Below are 12121 nucleotides of genomic sequence, written 5' to 3' on the forward strand. Positions count from 1 at the left end.
TTGAAATTGCCTAGAAATTCCTAAATCAATCTACAAACTTTCAACTAAAACTTTTTTTTTTATTTTTTTTTGCAATAATTCCCCATTCCAGAGATGTGGATTTTTTTTTTAGTTTTTTTTTTTTGACAGGTTAAGAGAAAAGCTTTTTTGTTCTTTTTTATAGAGGTTTTCCTTCTTTTTCTCTTTTTCCTCCTTTTTGGTTCACGTAGCTTAATTTATAGAGCCAAGATGGGAGGCCAGATCCCATTTTTTTGGGATTTTTTTTTGGGTTTTCAAAGGGGTATTGACAGCTTTCACGTTATCAAGGCGGTTACTGTGATTTTTGCATTTTCTATTTTAGCCTAAGCTAAATTTTTTGAAGGCTTGGTCTTACTTTTCATGGTCGAATGGGGAAGGGGAAGCAGCCAGAAGATAGGGTGATTGTCGGGGATAGGGCTCGTGAGTGTCAATGTTGTGCACAGCACCTACAGTGATGGGCTTTTTATTTTTAATTTTAATTTTTGTTATTTTTAATTTATTTACTTTTTACTATTTTTTTTTTACAAAACTTGGGCACTCTTGGATTTTGAATCACAACTTTGGGCCAAAGATAAAATTTAAACTTAAACTTAGCTAACATGGATTTTGGGCCCAATATCTACTCAATTGAAATCAATTGTTCTACATCATGATTTCATCCAAAACAAGCTGATTTAGCTTGATAGGGGATGATTACATGGATATTTATTGTATTTCTTCTCGTTGGGCAACTTGAGCTATGTAGGCACAAAATTTGGGTAAACTTTGAGAGTTGAATCCCGACAAAAGTTAAGAGGAAAGGAAAATTGTATTTATAGAAAATCTATCTAGTAGATTCTGCCACACATCAATAGTTCTTATGGTAGTATATAGCCTGGTAACCTACAAAAAGCCACACCAGTTCTTTTTCTGGTGTTGGATATACTGAAGTAATGGTGGACAAAAAAACAGTCTTAAGCTATAGAGAGCCTAGCAAGTATACTCGTGGAAAATAAGAATAGGAAATAAAAGAATGGAATGGGCCCTGTAAAATTGTAATAGCAGGAAAAGGGAAAGGAGTGAAACGATCGGATTTCAGCATTTAGGAAGATCAGCAGGTGGAGGTGGTAGCTTCTGTTTGCGGCCCTTTCCATCGTTGACTACCCATGCCATCTTCAAGCCCCAGCTAGTGTGTACTTCCAGATGGCAATGCATAAACCAAACGCCTATTCATGCACCAATATCCAAAGTTAATAAAAAAAATAAGAGTTCAGAGAACTACATTTGATTACATTAGTAAAAACATGTCTATCTAAATCGATAACTGTCTTTGATTTGCCAAGTTACCAGCCAAATTAAGTCGATTTTGAAAAATGTCTTTCCCTAAGTTACAAGCGTTTTATTCTCTTCTGTATTCGATATGCTTATCTGATAAGTAAATTATACAGAATTACGTAATTATGTAACTCACCTGGGTTGTCTGCAAGGAACCGAATGGCGACCCATCCACCAGATGGTACTCCCGCAGTGTTCCTCTCCGCAGGGTCGACAAGATTGAACTTGGCGGGATCTTTTTTGGGGTCAAAGTTGCCAACACCTTGACCCAGCACAAAGAAATTGAACCCATGAAGATGTAAAGGGTGGCTTTCTGCACCAAGGATGCCGGTATCCTGCATTACCAACTCCACGCTAGTGTTGAAAGGTAGCACCACCACCTTGGTGCCGCTGTCCAACATGATGTTTTTGGGTGGTGTACCTGTGTAGTTAAACTTGAATGGTGGGTTGGTTGGAAAGTTGGTGGTGTAAACTCCCTTTGATTGGTTAAAGAAGTGAGCCTGGAGAATTGCAATATTTGGTTGCACAAATGAGACATTGTTAACTGCAGCTGCTGGCCTGGTGTTGTTGGGACCTTGACATGTTTGGTTTTGTGAGCACGGGAGTATCCCTAGCCCAACTGTGAAGAAGAAGCGCCAATCAACTTTTTTTGGGACGTTTGCGGGAAATTTAGCTTTGGCGAGGCTACGGATTTTCTGGCTGAATTTCATAGCATAGTTAGAGTCATTAAACTGTGGAAGTTTAGCGTTTAGAAGCGGGAGGCTCTTGTTATTAGAGTTTGAGGCAGAAGCAGATTTCTCGTATTCTAGAATACCGATTGTTGTGGTATTGTCAAAAGTGGCAGGGCCAGTGGCATAAGGCCTGGCTGACATAGCAAAATTGGCGCTTGGGGTCTTAAATTTGGCCTTGAGAAGGACATTAGTGGTCTGCCCTGGAGTGATTAGCACAATATCTGTTTTGAAGGGTTTGACATAAACTGCATCGGCTTCTACAACAGTGAGGGTGTGGTTTGCAATTCTGAAAAAGAGCTCATCGTTGAGTGCAGCATTGATCAGACGGAGAAGATAGGTTTTACCTGGCTTCACCTTAAGCTTGAATGTTTCTGCATAAATTTACTTTACTTGTTTTTAGTATGTCCCTGAATTGGAACCTTTCCGGTGGAAATTGACAATATTGGTTTGTGAAATTGACAGTGAATATATATGATGTAGTACCTTTTGCTGAGCAGTTGTAAGAGGGCCCTGGGAGACCATTAATGGTGAAGGCATCTGAGATATTTGGTGCCCCTCCAGTTGCCATTGCTTGGCTGATAATTGTTTCTGTGTCTGCTTTCCACCACTCTCCTGCAATTTGAGGCAAAACTCAAATTTAGTTTAATTGGATGGAAAATTATTCTAGTTTTAGTGCCAGATATGAGTTGTATCAATTACCAAAAATAATGGGAACTTCTCTGAAGGGCTGGGGAAATGGGTAAGAGGCATGTCGTTTGGGGAGGATGACAATAGGTCCATAAAGTGTAGCTCTTAGCCAAGAGATGTGAGCATGCCAAAATAGGGTCCCTCTTTGGCCAGTAATGGTGAAGTTGTATACATAGGACTGCCCTGTCTGAATTGGGCACTGTGTGATATAGGAAGGTCCATCAGCCCATCCACTCCTTAGCTGCCGGATTCCATGCCTAGTTTCCAAGCGAAAATCCAGCATTGATCAACTTTTAAATAAAATGCTAACCATTAAATGAATTGAGAAAGTAGTAGGAAGTCAAATTTCATACCAGTGAATAGTGACATTGTATCGAACATGGTTAACCACCTTGATCAGAAGGCGATCGCCTTCCCTTGCTATAATCCGAGGCCCTGGGAACTGGCCATTGACTGTCACAATACTTTTTGTTTGGCACAATCTTGTCACATTTTGCATCTTAATCTGTAAAAGAGTAAAAAGAAATAGAAAAAACAAAGGGGTGGAAAATATCAATCTAAGCTATAGGCATACTTAAAAAGAAACCTAAGAAATGGGAACAAAAACTTACGTTAAACTTGTAGTGCCTGGTAATGCCTGCATGCTTTGCAAATGCCAAATCAGGCAGTAACCAGACAGCACAGAACGCCAGGAACAAAGCCCTGAAAGAGGCTGATGATATAAGAGAAACAGAAACCATGTTTCTTTTCCGTTTTCTTTTAGTAATATTTTTGTGATAATCTAGCAAAAATGAAAAGGATAGTCAAAGTGGGATCAAATTTGTTTGGATGCAGAGAAAAGGAACAAGTGAGGTAGTTTATATAGTGGGAGAACAACTAACTAGTTTGTTAATTAGGTAACTAGAATTCGGATAATCTATGTTACCCTTTAGAAATGTTGTGTCTGGAGCAGAAACTTTCAGTTGTGGTCCGACTATCTGCTGGTGAATCCCTTTAGAGTGATGTCCAAGCCAGAGAATAATTTTCCTAATGAAATCTAATTTTAACTGTAGATTCCTCATCTTAAAGTTCCAATAGCATCCAAATTAACAAATTTTAAAGACGTCATGAGCTTGATGAACACATAAAAAATGCTTCATGTTATAGTCGGTCCATTTCGTTCATTAGAAAACTTAAAGCTCTTTTTCTTTGATCAGAAAATCTTTGATAACCCATTCCGTGATTCTGAATTTCTAATTTAGGATTGAAAATGAACCATTTCTTTCTTCTTTTTTTTTCTTTTTTGAAGAATTTCTTTTGTATTTTAAATTCTTTTGTCTTGTACAAGAGGAATTATTTGAGGATATAAAGGTCATTGAAGTGGGGTCAAAACAAAATTTAAATGAAGCAACATTGTATGGTTTGAGTAGGACTAAAAAAAACATTATGTTATAGTTAAAAATAGAAGAAGGAAAAGGATTGATTAATCCAGTTAAAGGGAGGTAATGTGGGCATGGGTGCCGGGTAGCCTTCAACCTCCTACCTTTGATACTTGCTAATCAAGCCAAAAGAGAAAGTGCTTAAACCATCTTGTCAGCTATTGGTTGTTCCTATCTGTTCATCTCCAAGTTCCTTAACAGCTTCTGATGTTACCTTATTCCAAATTCTCTTGCACCATCCTTTTGTCAATAGATCTAAATCTAGCTCTTTTTTTGCTGGTTTTGGCTTCACTAACTGGAACATTTTAGATTTAAACACTTTCAAAACTAAGTAGGAATCAACTAATGATGAGAATGTAGTTAACTGTATATAATGGTTGGTTTAGCAAATAAATTTTGATGTGAAATCTATCTCTAAATAAGTAATTTTAAATATAAATTAACCATTGAATATTATATTTAATAATTTATGTATTTGTCGCGTTTATTTCATATTAAATATATATAAAATACAGCGATTATCATATAATAAATTATGTTAATATGTCAAATGCAAAATATTTTTAATTTTTGCAGGACTTATATATGATTTTTACAAAAATTTTAAATCATATCACTCTTTTATCTTTTTTGTGTTGTTTTCATTTATATTTAAAATTATCAAATGTAATAAGAATAAATACCTGAATGTTGGGCCTTATTTCCCTTAATAGCCCAATTGAAACACTGGGCAAACAAAACTCTGACATATAAACATAGTTAGGCCCCTAAAGCCTGGGCCTTGTTAGCCGAGTGGGTGTAGTAGCTAAATCGTGACTGGCCCAAATGGTATCGAAAAGTTTAAGAAGCCCTTTTATTTCTTGATTAATAAGGAATTAGAATTAGTCCGTAATCTACCTGTAGTTCAGTGTTTGTATGAGACTCAAAATCTTAGCGCTCAAATTCTTCTGTGCAACCCTTGAGAAGTTGCGGCGCCACTGAATACGGCCGCTCTTCCCCGGTATTTCTTCTCTTAACTCTTTGTGGCTGGTAAATCTTTTTATCTTGGTCTAAAGTTTACGTACCAAGAGTTAGAATGGTTTTGAGCAGCTGCCAAAACATTGAAACTTTATCGAAGTTATGTCAATGCTTAATTCTCTTGTGAAAAAGATGATGTAACTTTGATTTAGTTTTGGAAAGGGAAAAAAAAAAGAATTTTTTGAGTTTACATCCATGCTTGAAAAAGAAAATTCATCTGCTATTGAGATCGAGACATAGAACTTGTCTATGTTGATACCTAATTCTAAGTCTCTCTTCTTTCTTCTTTTTTTTTTTGGGACCCAAATCTAAGTTTCTGTTTTTGTCTGCCTGTTTTGCTAGTGCAATGGTTAAACGGCTCCTTCCCTGCCTTTTGAGGTTTTCTCGGCGACCTCTTTATAGGTTCTCTCTTCATCAGAGGGTCTCTGGAAGGTGCGGCTCTTTTGCTCTTTGTAATGTGATTCCAAACAAAATTTATAGTTCATTGGGTATTTGGTGCCCTGCTTCCTTAAGTCTGAAAGCTAGAAGCCTGGAAACAAGGAACACCCATATGCATCTCTTGATGCTATATTAGACTGCTGCCATGGTATTGATATACCAGTTGCTAGTGTCTACTGTACCCTATGGTAGCCATTAGTTAACCTACTATGTTTGGTATATATCAGGGTTGAAAAGAAAAGGCGAAAGAGAGAGATCTTACAGCCCTATTCAAGAAGCAAGTCTGGACTAGAGATAAGTGATAAAAGCATAAGCAAAGGTGAAAATAGGGACAAGACATTGGACCTGATGGTTCCGGAAGGGACTCAATTGACAAGGAATAAAATTATATCTGAAGCTGCTGCATTTGAGCTTCCTGGTATTCCCTTGGCGCCTTCGTTCCAAGACAAAACCTGGTGTAACTTTTATTCTTGAGAAAGCGTCATTGGTTTGTGCTAATGTTGGAAGGGTAAGCATTTGTATCAAATGATCAGGATTTATGATTCAATTACTTTATTGATTATTTGGGATTACTTGAGTAATTTTTTTCTTTGGGTTTTGTTTTGAGCACTGTAACACTTCTTTCAGAGATTCGAGATTTTAAGGTCGAATAAACATGCTGCTTTCCTGCGGAAGAAGAATAGGAATCCTTATAACTACAGACCTGATATTGTTTATGAGGTCAGTAATCATACTTTGTCCATATTCTTTTAGTATTATGGGAGGTGCCTTTAGTATAAATTGTAAGAAGTTGAGTTTCAAATTTGATTTGAGACAAAGCACGCTTTCCAATTAATTTATGGTTTGGCTGTACATGTTGTCAACTGTCCTTGTTCTGATTGTTTGATTTGTTCAGGCACCGGGTGAAATTATGGATAGCCGACTTTGCAAAGCAGGTAGGCTAGAAGCTATATATGTGAAAAACGATGAAGGTGTTTTGATTAAGATTGAACCAAATACTCGCATGCCAAGGGGATTGGGAGGTTTCTGTAGCATGATGGGTCAGTCTCACTTTTTTGCTAACCCTGATATTGAAGTTCTTAATTATAATGTGTTCCATTGTTTATCATGATTATTATCAAATGTTTTTATTGCTAAAGCTCAGTTACTGCAAAAGTTCAGTATCAAAGCTGCGGGTGGAAAAAGGAAGCTTTTGCGCTTGGTTGAGAATCCTGTAACTCAATATCTACCAGTCAACTCCCGTAACCCGATGTATAAATGCTGTAACTCAAGCCTGTAACCCGATGTATAAATGCTACATATACTCTGTATTCTAATAATATTATTCCTTTGAAGCTTTTTTCGTTTTTTGATACGTTTCCTTCTCAGAATATTGATAGCTCATGCTTGGTTATAACACTACTCTCTTTTTTTTTTATTCTCATTTTGGGCCAATGCATGGCTATAACAATACGATTAACAATGTTCAGTATATATTCACCATATAAATCTATATATTGTTATATAAAGCATAAATTGAAAATATATTCATCATTCCTACATTCTTTGACTTAAGTGGTAAAAAAGTTTGTTTTTCTCTTAATTGTCTTGAGTTCAAACCATTAAAAAACTATGAAAAAATTAATTTTTCGTAAATTCATCTGACATAAATAAATATGTTTGAATCAATCTTAAAAAGGGATGTATCCAACGAAGCCTAAAAACTTTTATTGTTCAACCAATAAATAAATAAATATGTATATATATTTATATATATTTCATAAGCGGTATTAAGAGATTATATATATATATATATATATATCTCATTTTTATTTTTAATTAATTTTTTTTTATTTTTTAAATATATTTTAAGAAATATATGCCATTTTTTTTATCTCTACTTGTGAAATTTAAAAATTTCACTATTAATGTATTTGATATTATATATATATATATATAAACTTAGAAGAAATTTTTTATGTGAAATTTATGAATTTTTTATTAAAAAAAATTCAATAAAAATTAAAATAAAAAATTAAAATTGAAATCAATACGTTAAAAGGTCTTGTTATAGATAAGCATACAAATTTTTTAAAAAAATTTAATAAAATTTGACATATTTTTTAGATTGATATTTTTAGTAAAAATTTTGATAAAATTTTTACTGTTAAATAAGTATTTATTAAATTTAAAATAAAATTTTTAATAATTTTTTATATATTAATAAATTTTTTTATTAAACTCTATCAATATTTTAATTTTGATTTTTAATTTTAATTTTTATTGCATCATTTTTAATAAAAAATTTCAAAAGTTCCACTTAAACAACTTTATGTAAGTTTTTTTTATATATAAATTATTATTTTATCCACTATCAATAAAAACTAAAAACTCCACCAACGAATTTTTTTTTTTTTTTTGCCATGTACCTTTTAAAAAAAGCTTTCTTATCCATCATTTACGTTACCTAATCTCACTAACGTTTAATTCCGAAACTTTTGCTATCACTCTCTCCGCCTCTCTCATCCTCGCTTCTCCCAAACTTAGAACTTCTCTCTTAACCTTCCATCTCGTGCCTTTGTTTCTCACTAATTTTTATTCTCCTTGCAAGGTAACTTTTTTTTTTTTTTGCATTTATTCTAGCAAGTGTTAATTCTTAGTTTTTAGTTTTTAGTTAATAGGGTTGCAATTAATAATCCTTAACAAATTTGTTCAAATAGGATAATAATCCTTATTTATTATTAATTAAGAATATACTAAGCTTCTTACTTGTTCAATGAAATGTTTCAATTAAATTATTCTGGGTTTAACACTTGCATAATGAAAGTTTCAATCATGTATTCTTAGAAAATGGTTTTTGATTTATTAGCTTATTGAAATCATATAAACCCACTTTAGATTCAAGATAATTTTTGAATTGTTTATTGTGCTTTAAACCTGATAGGATTCCATTCTTCCTGTGATGATAATTTCATGAAAGACCACATACTACATGTCTATTATAATACAAATAGTGTCGAACAATAGCTTTACTCAATCCAAGGACCTTATAGCCATAATTGTATATTTTCTTTCACTCCAACCTAGGGTAATTAGATGGGCTTTTGAACTTTTAAAGTTTACATTGTTAAGCTCATCAAGTCCTTGTTAACAAACATCATCTGTTGCAATCTTCTCCCTCTATGTATTAACCTGAAGAGGAAATAAACATTCTTGGCATCCTAAAATCGTTGTTTCTTTTTCATGACATTGAAGAGTAGTTCTTTGATTATTGAAAGTTTCAATCATTTATATGATTTTTTTTTTGTCGAAATTCTTATTAAAGTAGGCTAGTGGCTTTCATCTTAATAGATCAATCAGTGTTTTCTCAATCATAAATTATTTTAAATCATTCAACTATTAATTTTTTGTAAGGATGTGATGTTTATGAATGCTATTATTATTAAATTTTCTTATACAATATAAGTTTATTCTTTTGTCCAAGAATGTATCATTCTCGGTACAAACACTAAAATATAAATTAACTTACATGAGCATTTTTAATTTTCCTTAAGTTTACAATTTATAGAACAATATTACATCCTGTATGTATGACATATAACTTTTTATACTTTTTATATCTTAATTAAATTCAATATTTAGATTGTTTCTTTCTTTTCTTTTTTTTTAGGATGAAAAGGAAAAATACGTCAACACATGAGGTTTATATGATGGAAATGAAAGAAATTGAGGATGATGAGATTGATAACATGGAAATAAAAGCAAGTTTTTAAAGGTAAAAATAGAATGGAGCATGTCATTGAAGAATCAAGGATTAAGACATTATTAAAACCATATGTGAGCATGAAATTTGAGTCACCAAATGATACTTAAGAATATTACAATAAGTATGCGAGATCCAAAGACTTTGGTACATGAAAAATCGCATTACTAGATCAAGAACTAATTAAGCAATGATTGGTAATTAGTTTATTCAAAGAAAGGTGTGCAAGTAAAAAAAAATACTTGAAAAAAGAAAATAGAATTTATACAACACCAAATGAGACAAGAGAAGGTTGTAAAGCAAGGCTTTAAATATCCAAGAAAAAAGTAGGAAAGTGGAATGTTTCCCGATTTCATGCGGAGCATAATCATGTACTTGCTTCACTAAATAACACGTAATTTATTCACTCATATAGAGTACGAACAAAAGTTCAAAGAGATCTTATGGATGTTCTTAATGATTCCGTTATTCGTTCAAGTAAGATAGTTTCTATTTTATCTCATGAGTTTGATGGGATTGGTAACCTTAATATGACTAAGCTTGATGGTTTTAACTATTTAAGTCGTAGAAGGCATAAGTAATTGGAAAAAGAAGATGCTCAAATAATGTTAGATTATTTTCATGATTTCTAATAAAAAAATCCAAGTTTTTTTATGCAATTCAAAATGATACCGATGGTTGCCTTGTATATTGCTTTTAGGCAGATGCAAGATCTAAGATGGTATATAATCATTTTGGTAATGTGGTAGTATTTGATTTTACTTATATAATAAATAAGTATAAAATGCCTTTTATTCCCTTTGTTGGTGTGAATCATCATTTCAATCCATTTTATTTGGATGTTCTTTGTTATGGGATGAAACTGAAGAAATATTTATTTGGTTATTGAGAACTTAGCTTGGAGTAATGTATGGATGTTAACCAGCAAAAATTATCACATATAAAGATGTAGCAATTTCTAATACAATTATAAAAAGTTTTGCTTAATGCAAATCACCATTTTTGTATGTGACATATCAAAAGAACTTTTCTGAAGCTTTGAGTCATGTTTACCATCAGAATCCTAATTTTAAAAAAGACTTCAATAATTTTATTCATAACACAATTACATTTGATGAGTTTGAAAATGCCTGGATGAGAGTTACGGAAACATATAATTTACAAGGTATTTCTTGGTTGGACAAAATTTATTCCATTCATGAGAAATGGGTGCCTGCTTTTTTACGTAACACATTTTGTGCTGGAAGGTCAACAACTTAAAGAAGTGAAGGTTTGAATAAATTTTTTAAGGACTATGTTAATGTTAGTACTTTGGTTAGTAAATTAGTGATGAAATTTTGAAGAGGCATTGAATGCTCAATATAACAAAAAACATGAAAAAAGCTTCAAGACTATGAATTCAAAGCCTATTTTGAAGACATTATATCCAATAGAAGCTGAAACATCTCTCACATACTCGAGAAAGTTATTTAGAATATTTCAGGATGAATTGCATCATGCTTAAGAGTATATTGCTAATCGAATTGAAGTCAATGGTAATTCAAAAATATACAAGGTGCATGAGATTGGTAAGGAAAAGCCTACTTACATGGTAACTTTTAACGCCTTACTTAAAGAAGCCATGTGTAATTGTCACAAGTTTGAATTCATGGAGATTTTGTGTTGACATGTTTTGACAATTTTCACTAAAAACATGTATTGTCATTACCTTCCTAATACATTTTATGTAGGTGGACAAGAGATACTAAAAAAACTTCTACTCCAGAAATTTGACAAACTATGCTTATTGATAAGATCAATGAATCATCTACTCTGGTTCAACAATGTTATGTTACGCTCTTTTAGATTTTCTAAAAAAGCAATAAGATCAAGTAAGCATTATGATCATGCAATTCAAGGTATCAAAAATTTATATGAGAAACTCGATAATTTGATCATTGAGAATGCTAAAGTTGATGAAGCTAGGAAGTTAAATTTTATTATAGATTCTGTAGCTTTTCAAAGCAACAATGGTAATGTTTCATGTGCTTGAATGACTTTACAAGATCTTTTACATGTCGTTACAAAAGGGCGTCCTCCTTCAATAAGAAAAAAAGGTAGCATTGAGAAAAGTAGTAAAAAGAGTAAGACATGTTCATTTTGTAATCGTAAAGGTCATACAAAGCATACTTGTGGTAAGCATCAATAACTAAAGTAAGTGATCAAACTAAACCCATTTTTTTGCTTTGTTCTATCTTTTAAACTTTAAAAGTAGCATTTTTTATTTATGTGGTTTTATGAATATTTCTGTAACAAGTCCAGTTCAATGTCAACACTGATTAATGTGACAGAACTTTAATATTTTATGGTATTTTAATCTTTCATTTATTTTATTTCTTTCATGATGTGTTTTGACTATTCGAGTGACGTTTAATTTTATGTTATGTAGGATATGTTACCAGATATGCTTTCATAAAAAGATGAAATTGGATCTCAAGTAGTCATGTTCTGGAAGAATTAGTATATCAGGAACTCTCTATAAATGGCAGCAACTTTTTTATTTTTTGTTTTTGTCAACATGAAAACAATAATTAAACAAAAGATATAATTATGATAAATACCTTGAAGGAAGAACTGCTTGGGGAACAAAAGAAGTGCATGCTTTTCCCTTTCAACAGCAAGCCATTGAGCCTTTTGAAACTTTTTCAAAATTGCTTAAAAATCTTTTGCAAGTTTAGCATATGTTATCTTTTTACTGGCCTACAATTACAAGGAGT

General features: G+C 32.5%; 1 protein-coding gene across 1 annotated transcript; it reads right to left on the minus strand.

The window, feature by feature from the left end:
• Window positions 1–809: 809 nt before the first annotated feature.
• LOC111311960 (laccase-17-like) lies at window positions 810–3582 on the minus strand. Its single transcript, XM_022911835.2, has 6 exons — window positions 3362–3582; window positions 3104–3255; window positions 2763–3007; window positions 2547–2675; window positions 1469–2434; window positions 810–1223 (listed from the first exon to the last, which is right to left on the minus strand). The coding sequence occupies exons 1-6, from the start codon at window positions 3488–3490 to the stop codon at window positions 1093–1095; spliced, it is 1752 nt and encodes a 583-aa protein (XP_022767570.2). The 5' UTR covers window positions 3491–3582; the 3' UTR covers window positions 810–1092.
• Between the last annotated feature and the right edge of the window lie 8539 nt (window positions 3583–12121).

The sequence above is a fragment of the Durio zibethinus genome, chromosome 1, assembly GCF_047325235.1.
Source record: "Durio zibethinus cultivar Kanyao isolate XHJ-2024 chromosome 1, ASM4732523v1, whole genome shotgun sequence".
Lineage (NCBI taxonomy): Eukaryota > Viridiplantae > Streptophyta > Magnoliopsida > Malvales > Malvaceae > Durio > Durio zibethinus.

What these genes read in the sequence shown, in the direction of transcription:
- LOC111311960 (XM_022911835.2), bottom strand. Translation starts at nt 3,490, where the DNA reads ATGGTTTCTGTTTCTCTTATATCATCAGCCTCTTTCAGGGCTTTGTTC. An exon ending in CCAGGCACTACAAGTTTAAC is followed by an intron (nt 3,256 to 3,361) that starts GTAAGTTTTTGT and finishes ACTCTTTTACAG; the next exon opens with ATTAAGATGCAAAATGTGAC. An exon ending in GTTCCTTGCAGACAACCCAG is followed by an intron (nt 1,224 to 1,468) that starts GTGAGTTACATA and finishes GTGCATGAATAG; the next exon opens with GCGTTTGGTTTATGCATTGC.